Here is a 25,561-nt window from a genome sequence, read left to right as displayed (position 1 = left end):
CGCTTCAGCTCATTCCCCTCCCCCACTACCATTTTTCTAGGATGGTTGCGTACCACCTGCCAGGTACCAATGTACCACAGGTGGTACCCATACCACTGGTTGAAAAGCCCTGCCTTAGAGAACTGGTTAGATTACTACATTCTCAGCCAACATGTAATTTATGTGTTTTTGGAACTGTAATCCAAATATATCTGGAGCACCAGATAGGGAGTGATAGACTCATTATACATATTCATTGGAGAAATCAAATTCATAATCTCAAAATGTGCACAGACTGGAATTTAAAAAAAAACTTTGTGAAAATAACTGAAATTATTTGTGCAGTTGAATTATCAAGAAGACATCATCAACCTTCTTCTAGATTGTGGAGCTGATGTGAATAAATGCAGTGATGAAGGATTATCAACTTTGTCCATGTGTGTTATTCACTATTTCCCTGCAGAAGGATTTCAGCCCAATATTGCTGAAAGGAATATCTTTACAAAAGAGGTTAGTCCTTCATAATATATACATCTGAAATAAAATCCAGCAAGATGTTTCATACTTTTCATTTTCAATACAGAGAGCATGCACTTAACTGAATTGTCCTGATTATATGGAATAAAGAGGCATATGCAAGAGATGTAAACTTATCCCCATGATTTGTATTAAACAACCACACTGGTTACCATTGTGCTAAATTCAGTGGAAAGTATTGGATTTTCTTTTTGAAGTTGTCTGGGGTCTTTGTGTTTGTGAAACTGCATTTCTCAAATGAAAGTCAAACATGCTAATAAGGGTTTAACTTGGTTGCCAAGCTATACACAGTAGGAATGGAGTTACCCACAGTTCCAAATATTCTTTGCTTAAAATGCTTATTTGTGTATATCGTGGTATTTGCTCTACTGCTCTATCTTAAATCCCTTAATAGCTTGGATTAGAGCTCTTCTATAGTGATTGGTCCCTAAGTGTCTTTTCTCTCACTTTAGTTTTATAATATAAAGTGCAGCCAGAGCTTATTAAAACTTTTTAAAAAGTATTTATGATTTTTAGATGTTTTGTTTTCAAAAACCAAATAGCAGTTATTGCCATTAAAAGATAGTGATGTTTTCATCTTTCCTGTCTATAATCTAGTGATATATGTCTGTGTGTGTGTGTTTGTGTGTATACACACATACATATACATCATACATACATACAGATTTAAGGTGCTGGTACTTACCTTTAAAGCCCTACATGGCTTAGGCCCGGGATACTTGCAGGACCATCTGCTGCCGGGAACGAATTCCCATCACCCAGTACGCTCACACAGAGAAGGCCTCCTCAGGATACTGTCGGCTAGACAATGTCGGTTGGCGACCCCCAGGGGGAGAGCCTTCTCTGTGGGAGCGCCAGCCCTATGGAACCAACTCCCCCCTGAGCTTCGTATGGCCCCAGATCTCCAGTCCTTTCGCCGCGGCCTCAAAACACTCCTTTTCCACCTGGCTGACCTGGACTGACAGGGATTTTTATTATGTTTTTAATTTTTAACTCTAATTTTTAATTTATTTTAATTTTAATTTATTGTACAGGGGCCTTTAATTTTAATTTTATCTTAACTTCTGTATTTATTGTATGTTATTGTTGTTAGCCGCCCTGAGTCCTTCGGGAGATAGGGCGGCATATAAGTCCCAATAATAAATAAATAAATACACACTTATATACATATACATACAACACACACACACACACACACACACACACACACACACACACACACATGCATAGTCTGAAGTCATATGAAGCTGCAAGTCTGGTGAGTATTTGTGGACAGGAGAGTATTTGAGTTCCATAATGGATGGATGGTTGGATGGATGGATGGAAGGAAGGAAAGAAGGAAGGAAGGAAGGAAGGAAGGTGATATAATGAAATCACATGTGCAAAATTTTGGTAGAATGTTACCTCTTTACTATTTTGCATAATAACCTGGTGATAGAAATATATGTATCTGCACATTAAAATATATCCTAATAATATATTGTCTTCTTGACAAGATATAGTTGTTAGTTTTATAAGTGATTATCTTATCTTTTTTTACTTTATATAGTTAGAAGACGTCCTTGAAGAAATGTCTAAAGAATCTATACAGTCAGAGATATCTCAGTTATCTGAAGCGAGTACTAATACTACCAGTCCAGTATCAGTTGAAGCGTTGTCATTCTCAGTTGAAAATACAGAATTTGTCCCAGATGTTGAAATTAAGTCATCAGACGAAACAGATAATGGAGAAAAGGGCTCTGGGACAATTTGTGGTATTTACAACTACAAAATTAAGATTTCTCCAGAAACTATGCATCATGGTGCAGTTGTTCTTAGCCAGCATATGTTACAAACTAACTGTTACCCAGACTCAGGGGAAACTATTCATCAGGAAGGCACCTTAAGGAAAATGGCAGCATCATTAACAGAGTAAGTGAACATAGATGGATCAACTGAAGTACCATGGTCAAGGCAATCCCTGTGTTTTTCTGAAGATAATTAGATTGTTAGAAGTTAATTTTGTAAGTGAAGTGTTTCTATAAATAAAGGTTGAGGGAGGTCTTATGAAAATCGTGCAATATATACTGTTATAAAAACTTGCTAGCAATACTGCAAAACTTTTTGATCACTTGGTAATGGTATTATAATTTTCTTTTACTGCAAACTTTGAATATGGTGTGAAATATTGGACAGATTATGTTAATGGTTACAATTTAGTGTCAGTTTGTTTAGCTTTCTTCACTCACTTCAAAAACAGCTTTTTGTTTCCATAAAAATCACTTCGTATTTTCTGTCTTTAAATCTTAACATTGCTTGCTCTCTTTTACTTTATTCTTTGCAATTACGCATTAAGCAGTATATTTTTATTAGTTATATCTTTTGCAGCAAACTTTCTTTTTTAAGCATTGTTCCGTAGTCTCTTTCAGTTCATCCTTTTTCATATTTTCATAATTCTACACACCTCAATAATACTGTGTAGTTAGACCTTATGGGGAAGAAATGGAGGTAGTGACAGATTTTATTTTCCTGGGCTCCAAGATCACTGCAGATGGGGACTGTAGCCAAGAAATTAAAAGACGCTTGCTCCTGGGGAGGAAAGCCATGGCAAATCTAGACAGCACACTAAAAAGCAGAGACATCACCCTGTCAACAAAAGTGCGTATAGTCAAGGCTATGGTCTTCCCAGTTGCAATGTATGGCAGTGAAAGCTGGACCATAAGAAAGGCTGAGCGCCAAAGAATTGAGGCCTTTGAACTATGGTGCTGGAGAAGACTCCTGCGAGTCCCTTGGACTGCAAGGCGATCAAACCGGTCAGTCCTAGAGGAGATCAATCCTGACTGCTCTTTAGAAGGCCAGATCCTGAAGCTAAAACTCAAATACTTTGGCCACCTAATGAGAAGAAAGGACTCACTGGAGAAGAGCCTAATGCTGGGAAAGATCGAGGGCAATAGAAGAAGGGGACGACAGAGAATGAGGTGGCTGGATGGAGTCACTGAAGCAGTAGGTGTGAGCTTAAATGGACTCCAGAAGATGGTAGAGGACAGGAAGGCCTGGAGGAATGTTGTCCATAGGGTCGCGATGGGTCGGACACGACTTCGCAGCTAACAACAACAACAAGTTAGACCTTTTTGCTCTGTTCTAAGCCACTTCCACATCATCTTTCCTTACAACTTTTCCCATTCATTTAGTACTTGAGCTCCTTCTTTATGCAGTTTTTCTACTTTTGTTGTAGTTTCTTTCACTGTTTTTCATTCCTTCCATGTCTATTTTCCTAAAGTTCCTCTTTTAACACTACTAGAAATATTCTACTTCAGCTCTTATTTCCTTCAGTTCTTTATAGGTTTATGTCCATTCTTTCCTAGTTTCCTCTTGATTCTACCAAAAAAGTGTCTAGCTCACATCTAGAGCCTCTCATTATTCTTGTATATATCATAAATAATCAAATGTTTAGATATATCTTTGTTCCTTTGACATATTTACACATTTATAGAATAATACTTAATGAATAACAAAACAATGCGTGAGAATGGTAATTGATATTTATTAACAAAAAGGCATATTTGTTTGAAACACAATGCATTTGTGTCTCGAACAAATATGCTTTTTATTAACAAATATGAATTACCATTCTCATGTATTCCTGGGGCTCCAAATGATACATTAACTTTTTATGTACTCTCTTTTCTTGCTTTCACCCATCCATTTAATATACTTAAAGAATGATTTCCCTCCTGGAACATACTCATTCAGAATATTGCCCATTCCCCCACTTCAAAATTCATCCTGATTCTTTCATTTTCACCATTCAGTGTTACCTAGTATATAACTGTTATTATTAACCTATGCATTAATAATACAGCAGACCTTTTGGAGGGTCTGCTGTAATGACTAGCTGTTGCTAAGTTATTGGTTATAAACTGAGGACTTCCTGTATGGCTTTTGTCAGTTGAAGCTTTCATTATCAGAAAAAATATTCCTTACTAATGATTAGGATACTGTTCCAATTATGCAATTTTGGCCAGTATGTCACAGTATGTACATGCTGTCTGTATGTATGAACTTTAAATATGCTAATAATAATCTATGCAGGCTGGGCTCTTATTTAGAGACAACCTTGTAACCTATCTTTTTGTTGCCTGCATCCCATCAATTAGAAAAGCCTGCAAAAGAAAAAAAGTATCTTCGTAGAGATGAGGATCTGGTTATAGAACCTATCTGCTTGTGTAGCATTATGCATAATAATCTTTTCAGTTTTTAGGTATTGACATGGATCTTTTTTCTGCTGGATTTTAGACAAAAAAAGAGAATGTCTATAATTAAAGTGCTCCTAGGGAGAGGTGCTGATCCAAATATTTCCAACATCCCAATGCATGTACTGTTCTTTGCTGTTAAAGCCGCTGATGCAGCAGCTGTGCAAATACTTCTAGAAGCTGGAGCACGGACTGACATACGACTTCCAACCAGAGTAGGATGCTGTGTTTTTTATGGGATAGTTCTCAATTAAAAGCTACAGTTTTAGCTTATGATAGGAAGTGAATGCTCTGATATAAATTTTAATACTTGCAGTGCGCATCACAAATGTAGACCAAAACCAAGAGTTTGTTATCTTGTCACATACTTATGAAATCTGTTTTTGTCCTCTGAATCAGGTAGCAAATAAAAAGGGTTATTTTAGTCCCAAGTGAGTAGTGACTGAGTTAGTGTATAATAAGTTTTTATTTTATTTATTTGTCAAATTTAGAGATTACCTGTCTCACTCTCAGAGCTAGTCTATTGTCTGGACATTGCCTAGTTAGTGATTTCTAATTCAAAATTGGGTATCAAAATGAGATTGCAATAAAGTTACATTGGTCTATTGAAAGTGTTTTCCTATAAAAATAAGTTGTAAGAGTAAGTTGTTGAAAGTCTTATCTGTGTATCCTTCCAGTGTTATTGGAAGTTCATAATTGTTTAAAAAAAGATAAATATTTGAAACCCACTTATTTCAATGATTTGTGCTTTAAGCATATAAACTTACTCTAGTTGCACATAAATTGTTTATGATGCCTTGTATTAATTTAAAAAAAATGTTCTCTGTTCCTGTTTCATTGCTACTGATTAATCATTTTAGTAGCTTGGTTCAGAAACACTTTTAGTGTATTAAGCTGGCGTATAACAAAGAAGGTTGATTGTATTTGATGAAAATATTTAGTTTTTGATAATAATGACTTGAGGCAATTATATTCCCTAAGGTTTCATTCTCTTTAGTTCTTAAAATTTAGCTAATATGCAGCGAATGCTCATTTGAAAGCTGGAATACCTTTTTGTCATAATGAGCATTTAATGGACTGAGTGCATGCAATGGTGAAATGTTTTTGTGACTTGTGTTTTGCTTTGGGAATAAATGCAGCATTTCTTTTCCCAGTTTCGCGGTGTGGCTCCTCTTCATATTGCTGCTGCCCTTCCTGGTGTAGAAGGGATTGTAATCACAGAATTGCTACTTAATGCTGCTGCAGATCCTGATGTAAGGGCAGAAGATGAGAAAGATAAATTCCGGCTAGATAAGATTCCAATGAAGGTATTTATTTTTTTAAATTAAATAAATCAGAACAAAGAGAAAAACACACAAAAACAATAATGAAATGAAGAATAATAGACAAAAAGCAATACAACAACATGTATATACAAACACACACACATAGACACACACACAGAAAAAGAGAGTGAAATAGAGAGGGGGAAGAGAGGCTTCTTATACCTATAAATTTGGCCTATTCAATTGTCTTTCCAACTTGAAGTAGTATTCTTTTATCACGTTTGCTGTCCAAGTATCAGTTTCTATACAATAGATTCTATGACAGTAGGCCTATACTATATTGTAATCCATGTAGAAGAGGTGAGAAAAAAAAACCAAAACAGCTTGTACATGACAAAGTGATATAAAATAAAATTCATAATGCAATTATTTAATGACATGCTGTATGTTTTAACCAATAGTGTTTTAACCAACAAATTCTAAGAAGTGAGTTTGCAATGATACATATTTAGGTAGAGTTGCCTTTTCAAATATATAATCTTATTTTATTTGTCAACTTGCATGGTACTTCGATTGCAAAGAAATTCTAGGCAGCTTACACAACAAGATTAAAGTATTAAATAATAATAACTACACATTTTGAAGGAAAAATAACAAAAATATAGATATAAATATAATTTTATAGCAAATTTCACTGACTACTTTGTTGCTTGGATCCTATAAAGCAACAATAGAGTTGAACATCTATGATTAAGAGGATACCTGGGTAACATCTTAAACTGCTACTGTGGAGGACCACTACTAAGTAGTTGCTGCACTGAAATTAATTAGTAATGTGATGTAGTATAAAGCAACTATGCATGCATAAACACAACTCATGGGGCATATGGAAACTGTAGTAAACACCTGCTTACTAAGTCTTAAGAACAGTTAAATTACTGTGTCTTAGAGAGGCCAGATGAGTGTGTATTTGGTCCATAGACTGAGATCATTTGTGAAAATAGGCTGAACATCAGGGAGAACAGGCTTAAGGGAAGAATGCCCTACTCCTTAGAAAATTCCCATCCCCAACCATCAATTTTTTTCTTTGTAGGAAATGACAGGGAACAACATTTATGGCTCCTCAATTGAGTTATCTAATTCTCTTTTTTAGTTTGATATTGGTGAATCAGTATCTTTCATGAAAATGAATAATGAAAGTGGACCACCCAAACGTTACTACAAAGAATGTACTATTGTCCCAGAGGAAGGTGGGAGGACACCTCTTCATATTGCCTGTGAGAGGGAAGACAATCATATGGTAAGTGATAGTTATTGACATTCTCTTTTACAAATTCTATTGTCCCTTCTCAGTTTTTGAATAGCACATTTTGTATTGGTAAGAGTTTTATTTTGTAAAAGGAGGAAGTCTGTGGTCAACTAGTTCCAGCTTACCAATATGGACATTTAATATTTAAGCCTGAGCTCAAATTCTTTGAGGAATTTCAATCATATGGAATAAATGGATATCCTGGACATATTAAATCTAATGCAGATCGCTGGTGTAATTCGTTTTAACTTACCATCTGTTTAAATCTTTCGCCCAAGTGTTAAATGTGTGTAGAATATTAATACAGGAAAAATGGAATAGTAGCAAAAGGACAATCTGAATTTTGGGGCCATTGTCAGAAATAAAATCATTGGGCATCTTGTTCTGGAAAAACTTTTAAATGAACAGCTGAGCAGCTTTGAGGTAGTAGGGAGGCCACATGAGAGAATCAGCCTATCTCCAGAATGGTATCCAGACCAAGGAGACTGTATCCCAGGAATTGTATATAGAGAGAATGGATTACAATAGTGTATATGGTATGCTGATCAGATATTTGGCATGGGATCAAGGGTGATATGAAGAAACATAGGCCTTCACATCTATTCTAAGGTGAATCGAAAGATTTGGAGAAGGAAATGGGTAAAGTACTTTAAAATGATCAGTGGCTGGCTTTTATGGTAGAATTACAACATCATTTTTCTCTAAGAAAGGTGGGATGTATTACAGACCACAGTGCTGCATTCTCTCCATTTCTACTATTCTTATGTGGAGTGAATTTCCTATCTATTTCTTAAAATAGCATAGGATTCCTTCACCATGATAGAAGAGGAAACCCTTCCCCACTGTATTCCCAGTTTAAATCAACGCATCAGAGATACATAAGGGATGAAAATATGCTTTGGTCCACTACCATTAGCCATAATACATATATCCAATGGGAGTTGCATTTCAAGGATATCTGGGATTTTCAGGGATTTTTGGAAGGCCAGAAGGGTTGGGCCTGGAATGACAGGATTTCCACTCTCCAGTTTTATATTGCTACCATCAGTTTTATAAATACAAAATTAAATAATCTAACATGCTAACATCTCATGTACAATTAGATAAATGTAATTGTATCAGGCCTCTTTCCATCAAAGTTTACTTTGCTAATATGTACACAGGTAAATATAGGTTGTAATGAATTCCTGGTAAAGGAATATAGGATTTCAACTTAAGATGCTTTGTTTTGCTAACACTAGTTGTAGCTGCTCAATTTTCAGCTCATAATGGAAAACAAAATCTGGAATAATATCATTTTGCAAAATACAATTTATCTTAAGTAGAAGTTCAGGTTTTTGATTTTTACTTCTGCAGTTGGATTACCTTCTGCTACTTAATTCCTTATTTGCCTCCCTTTACTCAATACACAGAGAGTTATAAATATAGGTTTGCTTCCTCACCATCTGCTATTTACTGACATAGATTCCTATGAGACACCTGAGAATCCCACATTTTATAATTAACCAGATACAAAACCATTCAGTTCATCTACTGATAATTTGCATAAAAATATTAAGTATTGGTTAAGATCCAGAGAGCTACATTAATTGTACCTTCTTCGATAGTCTATTACAGATGCTACTTTTAGGAAGACTCTGTTTTAAATATAATGAACTGAGCCATGAGAGCAACTTTTCAGCCCTGTGTGTGGCCCAACACATTATCTTTATTTTCTTAACGAAGTTTCCCTGTCATTCATTAAACTAACTGATGCATTAAATATTTGTTTTTTATGTTAATTAGATTACTGGCTACAAAATTTAGTTGGGAAAAATAAATATGCCAAAAGCTTTACAGGTAGTCCTTGATTTATGACCATAGTTGGAACCAGAATTTCCATAGCTAAGTGATTTGCTTATTAAGTGAGTTGCATCTGATTTTACAACCTTTTTGCCACAGTTGTTAAGCAAATCTGGCTTTCCCTTTGACCTTGTTTATTAGAAGCCCCCTGGAAAGGTCGCAGTGGTGATTTTGTAATCCCAGGATGCTGTAACCATAATAAATATATGCTGGTCGCCAAGTGCCCAAGTTTTGATCATGTGACTGCATGAATATAAGTGTGAGGATTGGTCCCAAGGCAGTTTTTTCAATACCGTTGTAACTTTGAATGGTTATTAAACAAATGATTGTAAGTCAAGGAATACTTGTATTCCTTTTTGCCTTGATATCCGTATAGTCTCAGCAACTAATAGGGTATATATTGTAATTTTATTGAAATGAACTTTTCATAAAACAGAACAAACTTTTTTTTTATTTCTGAGCAAAATTATTTAATGTCCTTTAATATTTAATATTTAATTATTTAATGTCCTTTAAGAGCCTTGGTGGAGCAGTGGGCTAATGCCTCCTTAAGTAACACCAGCTGCCTGCAATTAGTGCAGGTTCGCATCCCACCAGGCTCAAGGTTGACTCAGCCTTCCATCCTTCCGAGGTAGGTAAAATGAGGACCCAGATTGTTGGGGGCAATAAGCTGACTTTCTAATAATGCCACTTGGGGGGAGCCGAAAGCCCTAATAAGCAGGCATATACATAGAATGAAGGCTATTGCTAAGCACATTGGTTTGTGCTTAAAATTGTAAGCCACCCTTACATAATACATAATAAAGATACATACCACAGGGATTGGCAAAGTTATTGGGGAGATAATTATATTCTCTCTCTTCTGCTTATATCCTACTGCTTTGCAGTAATTATCTTGATGAAAATTCTCTGTCCCAGATTGTTGAGTAGGATGGAACAGCTCTTTTCATTCCTGGAAATGGGAACTTCTTTCTCCAAGGGCTGAGCACTCCAGTTTATGAGCCTAGCTTTTTTTTTATTTAAAAAGTTTTACAATACATTTTGACTTTAATCCCCCCCTCCCCCACCCCTATCCCTCTCCCCCACTCCCTCCTCCCCCCGCCCCCCGACTTCCCAGAGCTAAATACAGGGCATAAAATCAAAAAACAAACATAAACACCCCTATGTTATCAACAATAAACTATAAATTCTATCTCTCTCTAGCTCATATAAAATGAGTACAAACAATATTAATATTACAAATAAAGTAGAAAAGAAAAAGAGGAAAACAGAAAAAGATCTTTACTCAAAATAAATTTTCTTAATCCCAGTCCTTATTCATATTAATTTCAAAAAAAAAGGAAAAGAAAAAAAAAACTTTCACCTGCTATTTGCATTCTCCCACCTTTCTCTAATTTCCAAACAGATTCTCAGTTACGCACCAAAAGCGCTTATCTCTGTTAATCTTAATAATCTCCGACCAAACTAAACTATAATCAAAAATAGTTCTTGCATGTATCACGCCAAATGTCTCACAGTTCCAAATCATCCTTAAGTTCAAATAAAAGTTCAAATAAAAAGAGTATATAAAAAAAAGATTTAGGCAATCTCTAAGACAACTTGTTGTTAATTAGGAGCTTACATACCCATTCTTAGTTCAACACATACTTTAAGTCCATAACCCTAATATACTTTTCTAGCAAGCAAATAACATCAATCTTAAATTGTGTAAAATATTAAAAAAGAGAAAAAAAAACTTTCTTTCTCCTCTATAATAATTTTACTCCATTGACATTCTAATCTAAAAATTTAATCAGCAATCTTAACGCCCCAAAACTTTTGGAGCACCTCTGTCATGACCCCCAAAACTTCTTTAGACCGCTCTCCTCCTACATCTTCACTGTAAGCACACTTTGAAGATTCCATAACTTTCTGCTGGTCTTGCTCTTGCTCTTGTCTCGCTCTTCTTAGGGCGGCACGCGTCATCTTCTGGCCTCCTGCAGCAACCGATGAGACTGTGGCTTGATCCCCTCCAACACCATTGTCCTCTGTCTGTCTATCTGCAACATCTTGAAACTTTCCCACACCGTATCCTTTTGCAGCTTCCAAAAATGATAGGGGGGTTGCTTTTAACACATTACTATAAAAATCACGTGCCTGAGCCACAGTAACCAAACGATGTCTTTTACCTTCGTGCGTCGCCACCAACCCAACTGGAATCTCCCATCTGAACTTAATATCACGTTTCTTAAGTTCCTGTACTAGAAATGCAAAATCTTTCCTTCTCCTTAGGATCTTCGGAGGGATCTCTTTTAAAACCAAAACTTCTTGCTCAGCCACTACCAAATTAGTATCATAAGCAGCTTGAATGACTTCATCTCTAATTACTCTCTTTGTAAAATAGACCACCACATCTCTGGGTAACTTCCTCTGTCTTGCAATCCATGAATTTACATGAAAAACTTTGTCCATATTTCCCTCAATTTCAGATGCTGACTGGCCCAGTACCCCTTCCAGAGCCTCAGAAATCAGCTGCTTTAAATCTTCTTTACCATTCTCCTTTAAACCCCTAATTCTAATAGCATACTGCATCTGATTATACTGAACAAGGCTCAATTCTTCGTCCATTTTATCCCTTATATTTTCATTTTCTAATACCTTTGCTTCTAATATAGAGTTCTTTTGACTGAGATCCTCCACTTTTATATCCAGCTGTAGCACACATTCAGCTACGGATTCAACCTTAGACAAGATGTCCACCCTCATTGCTCTCAGCTTCTCTTCCATCTTCCTCTCCAATTTCTCCATTTTCTCCTCCAATTTCTCCTCCAGCTTTTTCAACTTTTCATCCATCATATCAGACATCAGTTGTGCATGCTTTCCAAGAGCGTCTTGTAAATCCTTAAGCGTCAATACCGAGGGAGATGCAGGAGGAAGCAAAGCTTGCAGTGAGGTCTCTTGCACCAGGGAAGACCCCGCATTCCGAAGAGCTTTAGAAGTTTTAGCCGCCATCTTCCCCCACTTTCACTTATTACGCACTTTCACTTTAAAGCTATAAAATCCATTGAGCTAGAGAGTAAAAATAAAGAGTCCACTTCACCTTGACCTCCTGTACCGCTCTGCCTGCATTTTGATAATCAAAAGTATTTCCTTTTGGCAGGGGTGGTAGCTAACGCCTGGCTCTGCTCCAAGAATCCCAGAGCAGAGGCGCTGCGCAGCTCGGAGCAACCCAGGCTTCGGGGGGGCTCATCCTTCAGCCACCCAAGCTCTCAGCTCAGGCGGCCCCGGAGAGCTCAACCCCTACCTGGGGCCTCACCCCCTCCTCTTCTCCCGAGGAGGGGGCTTCAAATCCATCTAAACAGCTGATCGGCGCTGTTTACGATGGAAAAACACAGCTGCGGAGCGGGCAGCCCGAAAACGGCTGTCTTTCGACGTCGCGTCGCCACCGGAAGTCGAGCCTAGCTTTTTTCTGAAGAGAATATTGACTTTAAAATATAACAAAAACACCTCTTCTTCATGCTTTAGGTGCCACCCTTGTAATAATTTGCATAACTTTTATTGAATTAATCAAAGGAAAGGAAAAATTGCTGTGGAGTGTATAATCTAAAGAAAATCAAAGGCAGAGATGAGGAAAAGTTTATGTATAATTGTAAAGGTAAAGGTTCCCCCGCATATGTGTGCTAGTCATTTCCAACTCTAGGGGCCAGTGCTCATCTCTGTTTCAAAGCCGAAGAGCCAGCGCTTGTCCGAGGACATCTCCGTGGTCATGTGGCTGGCATGACTAGATGCCAAAGGCGCACGGAACGCTGTTACCTTACCACCATAGTGGTCCCTATTTTTCTACTTGCATTTTTACGTGCTTTCGAACTGCTAGGTTGGCAGAAGCTGGGACGAGTAACAGGTGCTCACTCTGTTACGTGGCACTTGGGATTTGACCTGCCAAACTGCCGACCTTCTGATCGACAAGCTCAGCGTCCTAACCCACTGAGCCACCGCGTCCCTATGTATAATTGTAGCAGGTTACAAATTTGGCTATAATAGATTAATGGATAAAATTAGGAGATTATAGAAGTATGCACCCACATAAGGATAAAAGGTGAAAAGGTGAAACTAAAAATTTTGTAGTTTGTTCAAAATATCAGCAAAATAACTCCTCTCTGTTCAAGAATATTGGATTGCAACCTATTGCTCTCACATGTAAAAGTAAGCCAACTCTGTTTAAAACAACCTCTCTGTTCAAAAAAGAAAAGGTGATAGCTATATTGTGAGGAAATGTAAAATAAACATCTCATTTTAAAGGTGAATGATTTTGGAGAAAAACCTCTACAGTTTCTTTCAGGTAGCATATTCTGTGTCAATCTGATTTTGATCATTTAAGTGTTCTTGGAATGACCTGCTCATTATAATAGGGAGAGAAAATCTGTGCATGCAACAAGAACAGGTTGTTTCTTCTATTGAAGTGCATGAGCCATAGTAGGATAAGTTCTACATTGGATGGTCAACAGAAGATAAGGTGATTTGAAACCACTGAGGATACAAGCATGAGCTTACAAGAACTCAGAGATGCAATACTGACATAATGAGGTCCATCAGGGCACAAAGAATTGGAGGTGACTGGATGACCAAATGATGACAGCATTCATAAATTCCCATGTCTGCCAATCAGTCTAAGAATATATTATTTACTGCTGTGACTTTGTATTCATTGTACCAACTGTTCTGGTCTGAATATTTTAGATGCATGGACATAAGTAAATGTCCAATTTGCAACCAGCTTCAGCTTCCCTCCCCCAGGATAAAATAGGTATAACATTTTTGCTTTAGATTTAAAAATGTGGCTTAACTTAAATGTCTTATTTAAATCTGTCCTTATTCTTCATTTTAATTAAAAAACAGTATCTGTACTGATCTCTTTCTGTTTTATTCTCCCCAGCAGAATGCTGGCAAAGTTATTCATCATCTGTTAGATCACAATGCAAATCCAAATGTCCTGTGGAATGGCCATTCCCCTCTTTCACTAGCAGTTGCCAATGGAAATGAACAGGTGTGCAATATTCTGTCTTTCCAATCAATTTTAACAACAATTGTAAACATTATTTCAAAATCATTCTAATTGTGGCAAACTCAGAGCAGTGATTCCAATCCTTATGTCAGCATTTGTAGGTAATATACAGTATACAATGATGCTAGAGCATAAAATAGACAATAAAGATTCCTTGAAACTTACAGAAAGTTAAAAATATATACATATATTTTGAGACATGTTGATACTGATTCAGTAATCAGCTATATGGTTCAAATAATTTATAGTCAATCCTATTAGTAAGAGCTACAAATCTATTGATTTGGATTTTTAAAATTACTATTAAAATTCCATTAAGAGTTGGAGAGATCAACAGAAAATGACAGCAATTTACAGTCATGCTATCTATGTATGTTAATGTTCACATGGCTAGGATTTTTGTTTGTTAGTTTGCTTGCTTTTCTCTTTAGGAAATTGGTGATAGTAGAGGTGTTTCCATGGGCAGGAGGAAGTTGAGTTCTTTTTCCTGCAGTTCTCATTTGACAATGGACAGTGCCACACAAATGTCAAATTATTTTTAACTATTATTTTGTTTGTATTTTAATTGTGAATTGGATTATGGATTTATTAATTTCAAAATACATGCTTTGTGTTCTGTGTTATATTCAGTAACAATACAAACCTTTACCACGGCCTTTAGGACAGAAAAAAAAACTGCCTAAAATACATACACCTAAAATTATTGAAACTATTAAAAAGTAAGTATAAATACAATAAAATTACATGCAAATAAAATTAATATCACAGCATTTTGCTGAAATATGGAAAGCTTGCCTACCTTCTGAAAATGTCTAAAGACCTGGCTTTTCTCTCAGGCATTGGATGATACTACCATGAGTCATAGGTCAGGTAGACAACAGTATTAATTGAATGGATAAATAGAAATAAATGTATGAATAAATAACATTTATTTGATATTCCTTAACAAATAGATGATACAAAGGAATGATTCAGATCAGAAATAGCTTTTTCTCATGCCATGACACAATATCCTTGTGTTAATGTGTATTTATTTTCTGATGCAGCCCATGGAAGCTGATTAGAGTAATAGTCAAAACGTGTACCCCATGGCCAAAGACATGTATTTGCTCCTAACATGGACTGTGTAAAGGCTTGACAGTGCCATCCTTTCCTCAACCAGTTCTAACCCACTTTTGCTATTTTTATAAAAATACGGTATATACAAAAAATCTGTTTACTGTTTACAAAACAGTTTCAGTGCAAAGCAGTTTCTTTTTTTGGCTTTTGGCTGCAAACAAGGAAGATTAGATATTTCTCACCATATTCTTGCTATAGTTCACCATACAGTATGAACCCTTATGCTACACCAGAGTAGGACATTACTGCTGGAAGACCAGTCCTATCTAATTAGCCCCTTAGTGTGGTATGATCTTCATATTTAGCTGCTAAGGACAAGAACAAGCGGAGAAGCAGGAAAAATAGTTTTGTGTCTTTATCTGAAACCATGTAGACCTTCCCTATTTTGGTCATCCTTAATGGATAAAATCATTGCTTTAAGAATGTGGAAGCCAATTCATGGACACCAATTTCTCTCTTTAAATACCTAACAAAAATATGTTGGCAATTTTTAGCCCTGCCCAAAATTTGCTCAGGCAAGGCATTATACACAGATCTGAAACAATAATATTAATGTTAAAAAGAGTTTCTTTTCTTTCTCCTACTTTTAGGCAGTTGCTAAACTTCTGGCTGGTGGAGCTGATCCAAATCTACCTTTAAGCCAAAGTCTTGCAAGTGCACTGTGTGTTGTTATTAATCCTGCATATGAGCAGAGTGGGACATTAGCAACTAAGATGGCACTGGTAAGAAAAGTCTTGCATGTTTGGTACTTTTCCAAATAAAGATTGTAAACTATTTTAACCCCCTGCCAGAATAAAACTAAATGAAATAAAAGGTATTGTAATGGGGAAGCAGGATGAAAATGCCATGAATAGAGGAAAAAGGTGAAAAAAGAGGCTGTACAGGCCCAAGGATCAAAGAATCAGAAATAGAACTTATACAGATGTTTAGTGTTACAGGGATAGATCAGCATATTGGATGGCTGAGAGCAGGGGGTTGAGTGAACAGTAGATAGCTCTAATTTGTCTATCTGTCTTTTCAGTCTAAATAAATATATATATATATATATATATATATATATATATATATATATATATATATATATATATATATATATATGTCAAATGTTAACTATTTAGATTACCTTTATTTCCTGTTTTCAGCCTATCTTGAAGGCCATCGAACAGGCTGTAGTCACACCGGACAGTTCATTCATATATTTGTGTAAATTACTAACAAAGAATTAAGGGAGACTGAAATGCATTTCTAACTCATTAGTTTTCATCAGTCAGCCATACCCTTCTGAGATTCGAACCTGGGCTGATTGCGTCTTAGGCAGTGTATTTATATATATGTGTGTGTGTGTGTGTGTGTGTGTGTGTGTGTGTGTGTGTATATGTATATGTAAAGGGATGCGGTGGCTCAGTGTGTTAGGACACTGAGCTTGTTGGCAGTTTGGCGGGTCAAATCCCGAGTGCCGTGTAGCAGAGTGAGCGCCTGTTACTTGTCCCAGCTTCTGCCAACCTAGCAGTTCGAAAGCACGTAAGAATGCAAGTAGAAAAATAGGGACCACTACGGTGAGAAGGTAACAGCGTTCCGTGCGCCTTTGGCGTCTAGTCATGCCGGCCACATGACCACGGAGACATCCTCGGACAAGCACTGGCTCTTCGGCTTTGAAACAGAGATGAGCACCGGCCCCTAGAGTCGGAAACAACTAGCACGCATGTGCGTGGGAACCTTTACCTTATGTATATGTATACATGTGTCTGTATGTGTGTGTGTGTGTGTGTGTGTGTGTGTGTATAAAGTATTTGTTAAGTATTTTTAGAATACCTTGCTAGGCCCCAAACACGGGACAAATACTTAATACATATCTCCCTTGCCTCTCAGCTAACAAAGCGAGAAAGAGCCCGTGGCTGAGAGGTAAGACAACTGCCTAATGTGCAATCAGCCCAGGTTCGAATCTCAGAAGGGTATGGCTGACTGATGAGAACAAATGAGTTTGAAATGGCCATATTAGTCTCCCTTTAATTCTTTGTTAACAATCCAATATATATTCAAAAGCAATTGAAAAGCAAATCCGAACCCACAACGATAACGACACACAACCACAAAACAGAAACCTAACTACAGCTGCAACATCAGCCACTTTAAACCCCTCCAAACCACACAATAAGCAAACTGACACCCACTATAAAAACATGGCACCACCACAAACATATTAAGTTTGGTTGTGGTTCAATTTTAACACAAATTAAATTGTACATCTGATTATCCAGATCTTCATTTTCCCATCGTAACATAATGGCTTAAGAAGAGGATACTGAAACATTAACAAATTTGCTTTTATATCATTAATGTAATTAAGTAACATTATTAGGTTTATATGCATGTGTGTGGACACGTAAGCATTAACTGAATTGTATGCATCTTCCTAAAGAAAAGTTGGTCATTTGGTATAGTTATGCCTTATTTCTGTATAAATGCTGGCAATAAATCAATGGCCTTCAGGTTGGACTATATTGATTTGCCTATGTGCAACATTGGTGGAAATGGTTGCATATGACTAAATGTTCTACATTTATTTTCTTCTCTACTTAGATTGATTCTCTCATAGCAGCAGGTGCAGAGATGTTGATGCCAATTACTCTTATTGATGAGTGTAGAACTGCAGTGGGGACAGTTGTGGACTATGCATATTTCAAATATTATCAGGTATCTTTTTCCATGTTTGAAAATTCAAAATATGATATATCTACAGTCCTGTGTTTTGAGGATTGTAAATTCTTGCTACTGTTCAATGAGAATCATGTATGTCAGAAAAACCTAAAGGTAACTTGAATTTAAATGTTATGTTAAGATGAGAGTGAAATACGAATGGGTGCTGAATTAATGGATCAAATATAAAAAGAACTACTACAGAAGAACTATGTTCAGGTGTATTTAATCATATGAAGAAAATCAATGAAGATTCAATACCTGAGAAGGTATGATTGAGAAGAAGAGACAGATTGAGAAACTGATGGTCAGATGGAACTGATCCTTGACCAAGATCAGGAGGGCACAGAAAAGTAATGGGGCAATAGATATGTAAATGTGATGGAAGGAAACAAGGATGATATGTAAATGGAAAGGTATGGTGAATGGTGTTGACGTACTATAAATGAAATTTATTTAGATTTCCTTTCCCTTTCCCTTTTTCTTGAATTGTCATCTTAACTTCTTATTCTTTTTTGAATTTTACACATTGCTTATTTTGAAGTGTATTATATGTACACTTCCACAAATTTGAAAACTTTTCTCATTTTCTTTGATCAATGTACTTTGATCAACATTTGGTGGTACTGTCTTGAATTCAGTAAACCTGCTGTGTTTCACAAGCATACAGATGACTTAGGATGTAGTTGAGATGCTTTAGTAACCATCAGTGCTTCTGCCCAGAGATCTACATGTGACATAACATCAGTGCTACATTATCATGGATGAATAATGGATAGAATGGATAGAAAGGTGGGATTCTAGGAAATAGCTCCTGGGTCTTGACAGATAGTTGTTTGTAGTTGTTTTCATCAAAATACACTGGATGTTGATGTTTTACACTTCTGTTTATAAATTACTTGCAAATAATATATTGTTACATTATAGGAAACAATACTATCAATGTCTGTTAAAGTCATATTTTATTTATGCCAGCATGGATTAGAATCACTGATGAATTATTTTCCTTGCATATAGGAAGATGCACAAAGGGATGTTCTGGAGACTGACTTTCTAAATGTCTGCTAGGAAAACTAGAAATTAAGTAAAAAAACTCACATAGTTGACATTGTTCTTATCAGAAATAGGTTATAAATTCTTGTGGGAAACTGGGACATCAGAAATCACAATCACATGACTGCAACTTGCTGCAATGTCATAATCACATCTGGATGCCTAGTGCCCAGACCACAATTATGTGACTATAAGGATAGTGCAATGATTGGATCTATAAGGACCAATTATTACTACCATTTGCTCAGCTTCGTCTTACCTTTGGAAATTGCTGAATGAATGGTCATAACTCAAGGACTACCTGACTATCTGACCATATGAGTTGTGGTGGCACAGTGATTAGAATGCAGTATTGCAGGCTAATTCTGCCAACTGGCAGCAGTTCGATTCTCACCTTCCATCCTTCTGAGGTCGGTAAAAATGAGGACCCAGATTGTTGGGGGAAATATGCTGACTCTGTAAACTGCTTACAGAGGGCTGTAAAGCACTATGAAATGGTATATAAGTCTAAGTGCTATTGCTATTGCTATCTATAATTTTTATGCGCATTTCCTAGTTACATACTAAAACAATTCTTATGTATTGTAGGATAAAAGATTGTTGCATACTCCCCTCCATTCTCTGTCACCAGCAGAGAGGGATACTTATGCATTTCGACGAAAGATGCTGGATTTTCTCAGTGATCGGCTTCGTGGGTGTGTCATTGAAAAGGAAAAACTGTGGGATGAAGAAGAACTTAGGAGAATCAAAATTGGTGAGTCTAAATTAGATTTAAAATTTTTAAAAAAACAATATGAAATAGTTCTAGACTGGGATTAGAATACTTAGGGCAGAGGTATTTTCTTACAGCTGCAGATTATTTAAAATATGGACCTAAACTTGGGATTCATTGTCAACTTTCCTCCTAACATCTGGGGAACGTGGTAATATGTTATTTTTTTGTATTTGCAAGATATACTGTGTTGAGACAAAGAGATGAGGCTAAGGATGTTGATACTTATCATGAAATCCTTCTAATGTTTAATTTCATTTTCAGACATTGAAATTCAATTTTTTAAATTAAAAAATTAGCTAATTTTGTTAACAGTTCTGAAAAAATGATTGACTCTGGCATTTAGAAAAGCAACAACAGCTCTCATGAGATCAGTTTTAATAATAGGTGGATGAAAATACCAAATCCATTATAAACCATCTGGTTGACTGTGCAGTTAATTATAATAGGGGAAAATAGTGAAAACTGAACAATTCAAGATACCCTATGGAAATAACATTAATGAGACTGGGTGAAGATGATCACTACAGATACTGGAGTATACTTCAGGCTGACAACATCAAGCACCCTATAATCAAGAGGGAGATTAGAAATGAATACAGTATGAGAGTAATGAAGATCTTAAAATCCAAACTCAGTGTTAGGGTCCCCTCAGAGGCTGGTTCGGAGGAGGAGGAGGAGGAGGGAGAGTTGGAGCTGAGACCATCTGACAGGGAAGGCATGCCAGGGGCTGAGGACAATGCTGTCCCAGGCCTTCAGGCATTGGAGGATGTGGTCGACCAGATGGAGAGCTGCCTGCCTGCACAGACCCGGGAGGATTGGTTGCTGACTGGCAGTGGTGCTGATAGGCAGCCAATCTCCTCTGATGAGGAACAGCTGCCTACTCCACTTGATCCAAAGGCAGGAGAGTGGACCATAGGCAAGCACAGAGAAGGCTGCAAGGCTACTTGGGAGGAGATCACCTCACCCCTCCTCACAAGGAATACCTGGAGGGAGGTAACCTGAGAAGCCGTGGGGAGTTGGTTTTTCTAGGAGCAATTGTTTGCTTTGGCTTACACTCCCTTCTTGTGCCTGTTGCTGTTTGCCTTGCCTTGCTTGGAAAATTGCTCTTCACATTTTGTTTTGGACCCCATCCTTCTCTTGTGGCCTATGTTTGGCCGCTGCTTCACTTAGGCTTTGGAACTGCTTCTTTTCGGGGACCTGTTTCAACTGTCCTTGTCTTGTGCCTGGATCCTGCCTGGTGGATTGGACTTGGAATACTGGACCTTGCCCTGTGAGCATGCTCCTACTCTGTGGGCTGTCTTTGTACTATAGGGGCTGTTGTTTGGGGGAATGAGGGTGGATGCCTTCAGGGTAGCATCAGGGTGGAGCTTTACTGATTGTTGGAGGGCCATTGGCTGGAACACTGGTTAAGAGAAATAAAGAACTCTTTAGAGGCCTGCCTTGTCTTGACCATCTGGGTCATAACACTCAGCTGAGGAAGTATCAAGACAATTAACACCTGGATAATTCCAGTCATTAGATGTACAGCTTGAATAGAGGACTGGAGTCAAGCATAACTAAAAGCCCCGAATAGAAAGAGCAGAAAAATAATGGCAATGAGCTATGCCCTTCATACACACAGCAGTGTTGATAGATTGTTCTTACCAACGATATAGGTGAATAAGGAATGTTGCAAGCACACCAGACAGTTGAAGGAGAAAAGGCATTGGAAGAATATCTGAAGGAGACTGAAGATGATATACTAAAGCTAGGATACTCAGTATTGTGGGCTTACTGAGTTGTGGAGAGACAAACTATCCTTCAAGAAAGACCAAATGAAGAATAAGAAAGAGACATGGCAAGGCAAAATTTTGCAAAGCCAGTACGCTTCAAAAAAGAGCAGGAAAAATAAATAACTACAAGACCTGGCTATGGCTATGAGCAGAAAAGTTGAAGAAAGAAACAGAGGGGCTAATAACGGCTGCACAGGACCAAGCCTTAAGAACAAATGCACCCAAAGCCAGAATTAGAGAAGACATCAACAGAGAGCAAAAGCCACCTCTGCAAAGAAGCTGAAGAAATATTGGACCCTTAGTTAGCTGCTGCACAAAGATTGCAAGGACTGACTATAAACAATGGCATGACAAAGTAGCAACAATGGTGTGTTGGAATATTTTCAAGACATACCATTTGCCCGCAGGGAAGAACTGGTGGGACCATAAAATACTGAAAGTAATACAAAATGAAGAAGTAATGTGTTCTGGGAATTTAGCATTCAGACAGACAAGCACCTGCTATATAACACTCCAGACTTAACAATTGTCGATAAGAAGGACAAAAAAAGTCTGGATCGTGGATGTGGCAGTACCTGGAGACAGCAGAAGAGAAGAGAAAGAACTGGAGAAGATCACAAATACAATGATCTGCAAATAGAAATAGAATGATTGTGGCAAAAGAAAGGAAAGATAGTACCAATAGTTATAGGTGCCTTGGGTGCAATCTCAAAACTTCTGGAGCAACATTTGAATACCATCAGTATTGATAAAATCACCATCAGTCAATCGCAAAAGGAATTATTTGGAACAGCTTACATCTGGCAAATACAAAGATCTGGCTCACTATATAATGAACCATAATGCCTTTAACACCCATCACGCAAGATCATCTGCCTATCCTAAGTCCTTGGAAAGGACTTGATGGGTGGATAAAAATGGCAAATCCAATCTAAACAAGTGACTCTGTGACAAACCAATAATATTAATAATAATATTTGCATTTCAGCTTCTGCAGGCATAAGAAGGAAATCTTTGAGTATCCCTTTAGAAACAGATTCATCAAAGTAAGTCCTATGAATCAAAATATAATTTGTTTGTTGTAATTTTAGTCACATCTATCTCTGTGGTAGATGGTTTTAGTATTGTTGTCATCACTAATGGATGTTTGTTCTGCTGTAGAACTCAAAATGATGTTCTCTTTAAGCCACGTGGTCTACATATGGCTTCTAAAACAGATGTTCTAAATCCAAATATGAGCCCCATTTTAATTTTAAATTAAATATCGATAATATTGTTGCTGTGTGCTGTCTATATATAGTGTATGTATGTATGTGTGTGTGTATATATATGTGTGTGTGTGTACATATATACATATATATACATATGCATACACATGCACATACATACATACATGTATATATATTGTCCAATATATATATATATTGGTCATAAAATGCATAAGTGGTTTATTGTGCATTCATCTTACTGAATCTCTTTAAACTTCAAATTCAGTGTTCAGCTTTCTTATAAGTGTGGTGTAAAAATGATTAGCTGAAAAAATATTAAGAAAATAAGTACCAGTAAAAGTTGCTCATTGACTGTATATTGACAAACCTATAGAACTTTAATTGGGGGAGCTTAATTTTGGGGCACTTAATTAGAAAATTAAGGGGCAGCAAGGGTATACGAGAAGAAATTATTAAAATAACTTTAGAATGACAATATAAAGAAAGAAGTGTTGAAGCAAAACTCTATGTACAGAATCATATGTATTCCAACTTTTTAATATTTGAGCAAATTTCATTGTGTGTGTGTTCCAAAAAGTTTATATGTTATGTCCGTAATCTTTCTTGTAACCATATTTTTTTAACAGATTGCTCTTCTTTAAATATTGCTACCAGTGTGGGCGATCTGTTGGTGTGACCCTTACACCTTGTCTACATTGTTTTGAGATCTTCACTTGCAGCAAGTCCTGCAAAGTCAAGGCTTGGAATGACCGGCATAAGCGAGAGTGTTTACAAACAGGTAGGTGGGGATGATGGCATGCAGAACAAAGTGGGACTGAGATAGAATTAAAAAATGTTGCAATTAATTTATTCTACAAAGAAAAAAAGTGTCCTTAAAAAGGTAAGTAATCTTGTTTTATTTAATTAGTATCTGTGAACGTCAGTAGTTACTTATCCTTATGAAACTCACCTTTATGAAAACTACTCACTCAAACCAAACTTACATTGAAACAGTAATTTGAACAATACAGATATAAAATCTGCAGTAAAATTTATTCACTTAATTTATTTAAAACATTTATACAGCCACTTATCTTAAACCAGACTTCGAGCAGCTTACAACCCCAAAATAAAGCAAAATATATCAACAGTGAAAGAAAAGCATTAAAAAAAAAAAGACCTGGCACTACGGCTAAACTTTCCCATGCAGCTCTCAACAAGTCTATCCCATGCCATTCAACCTCATTTCAACCACCAGGTCTTAAGTGCTTTTTGAAATATCAAAAGGGTAAGGGCCTGCTGGCCTTTGGAGGAAGGGTGTTCCTTAGGACAGGTAAAAGGTAAAGGTAAAGGTTCCCCCGCACATGTGTGCTAGTCATTTCCGACTCTAGGGGCCGGTGCTCATCTCCGTTTCATAGCCGAAGAGCCAGCGTTTGTCCGAGGACGTCTCCGTGGTCATGTGGCCGGCATGACTAGACGCCAAAGGCGCACGGAACGCTGTTACCTTCCCACCATAGTGGTCCCTATTTTTCTACTTGCATTTTTACGTGCTTTCGAACTGCTAGGTGGGCAGAAGCTGGGACGAGTAACAGGCGCTCACTCTGTTACGCGGCACTGGGGATTCGACCCGCCAAACTGCCGACCTTCTGATCGACAAGCTCAGCGTCCTAACCCACTGAGCCACCGCGTCCCTAGGACAGGAGAAGACACATTTCCTAGGCCCCGTAAGATGGCAGCATATAAGGGAAGGGATCAAGAGTATACCTATCATATCTGATATGTGGGGAAGACAGGTGTCCTGAGGGAGAGATGGTCCTGCAAATTACCTGGTCCTGTGCCATATAGGCTTAAAGGTAATAACTACTGTTGTGAATTGGCACCTGAAGGAAACAAGGAGCCAGTGCAACTTACACAACAGAGGTATAACATGGATGAATCTAGATGTGCCCAACACTGCATAGGCCATGCATTCTGGAGCAATGTGATGCCCTTTGATTTATTCCATCACTGACTACTATAGTGCTACTGTTCTTCCTATAATATTCTGTTTCAGGTCTGAGTGCATAGTTTGCTGAATTGAAGTTTTGTTTCATGTTCCACCTTATTTGCAGTATAGAAGATTTCTTTTAAAAATGAGACTATAGCTAGTTAAATTTTGGAAACATTTATTCTTCCCTGGGCTTCATTTCAGATGGATAACTGTACTTCTTAGGAAGATGCTAACCTAGGCAGAATTTAGAAGGGAGTTAAGATTATATAAGACAAATGAATAATAATTTCACAGTGCATATCACTTGAACCTAATTCCTTTCCTGCACATTATAATATTTTTAGGAACTTGTTGCCCCAACCTTCTTTTCTGTGCTTATTTCACCTAACTTTTGTGGACTAACATTCAGTGTCATTTGGATTTCAGTTAGCATACACAGATCTCCTTTTTACCCTCTTTTTGTTTTAGAAATTCAGATGTGTATACCAGCAGTATCCACCAAAGTGTAGCTTTTTAAGCTATGGGTGGTCCATTTTACTGCCCTACTGGGAAACATCTGCAGAATTAATACTATATTAAAAATAATAATTATATTAATTAGATCTAATTCAGACATTAAAGTTCCCACATGAGTGCTATTATTTATTTATTTATTTATTAATTCGGTTTATATACCGCCCTACTCCCGAAGGACTCAGGGCGGTTTACAAGGCAAAATTTAAAAACAATACAATATAAAATT

General features: G+C 37.1%; 1 protein-coding gene across 1 annotated transcript in view; it reads left to right on the top strand.

Moving 5' to 3' along the window:
• Positions 1 to 25,561, top strand: part of ANKMY1 (ankyrin repeat and MYND domain containing 1) — a gene marked incomplete at both ends in the record, with an annotated part of 45,248 nt that overhangs the window by 13,239 nt on the left and 6,448 nt on the right. The window contains 11 exons of the mRNA XM_081328541.1: positions 325 to 489; positions 2,066 to 2,427; positions 4,792 to 4,963; positions 5,903 to 6,055; positions 7,167 to 7,313; positions 14,080 to 14,187; positions 15,915 to 16,046; positions 17,905 to 18,018; positions 19,663 to 19,828; positions 22,610 to 22,667; positions 23,477 to 23,628. Coding sequence (XP_081184667.1) covers positions 325 to 489; positions 2,066 to 2,427; positions 4,792 to 4,963; positions 5,903 to 6,055; positions 7,167 to 7,313; positions 14,080 to 14,187; positions 15,915 to 16,046; positions 17,905 to 18,018; positions 19,663 to 19,828; positions 22,610 to 22,667; positions 23,477 to 23,628 — 1,729 coding nt within the window. The remainder of the gene's footprint in view (positions 1 to 324; positions 490 to 2,065; positions 2,428 to 4,791; positions 4,964 to 5,902; positions 6,056 to 7,166; positions 7,314 to 14,079; positions 14,188 to 15,914; positions 16,047 to 17,904; positions 18,019 to 19,662; positions 19,829 to 22,609; positions 22,668 to 23,476; positions 23,629 to 25,561) is intronic.

Source organism: Vipera berus (genome assembly GCF_964194415.1).
Source record: "Vipera berus genome assembly, chromosome: 5".
NCBI lineage: Eukaryota > Metazoa > Chordata > Lepidosauria > Squamata > Viperidae > Vipera > Vipera berus.
Note: the sequence above shows the minus strand (reverse complement) of the source record. Positions and strands in the feature narration are given on the sequence as shown.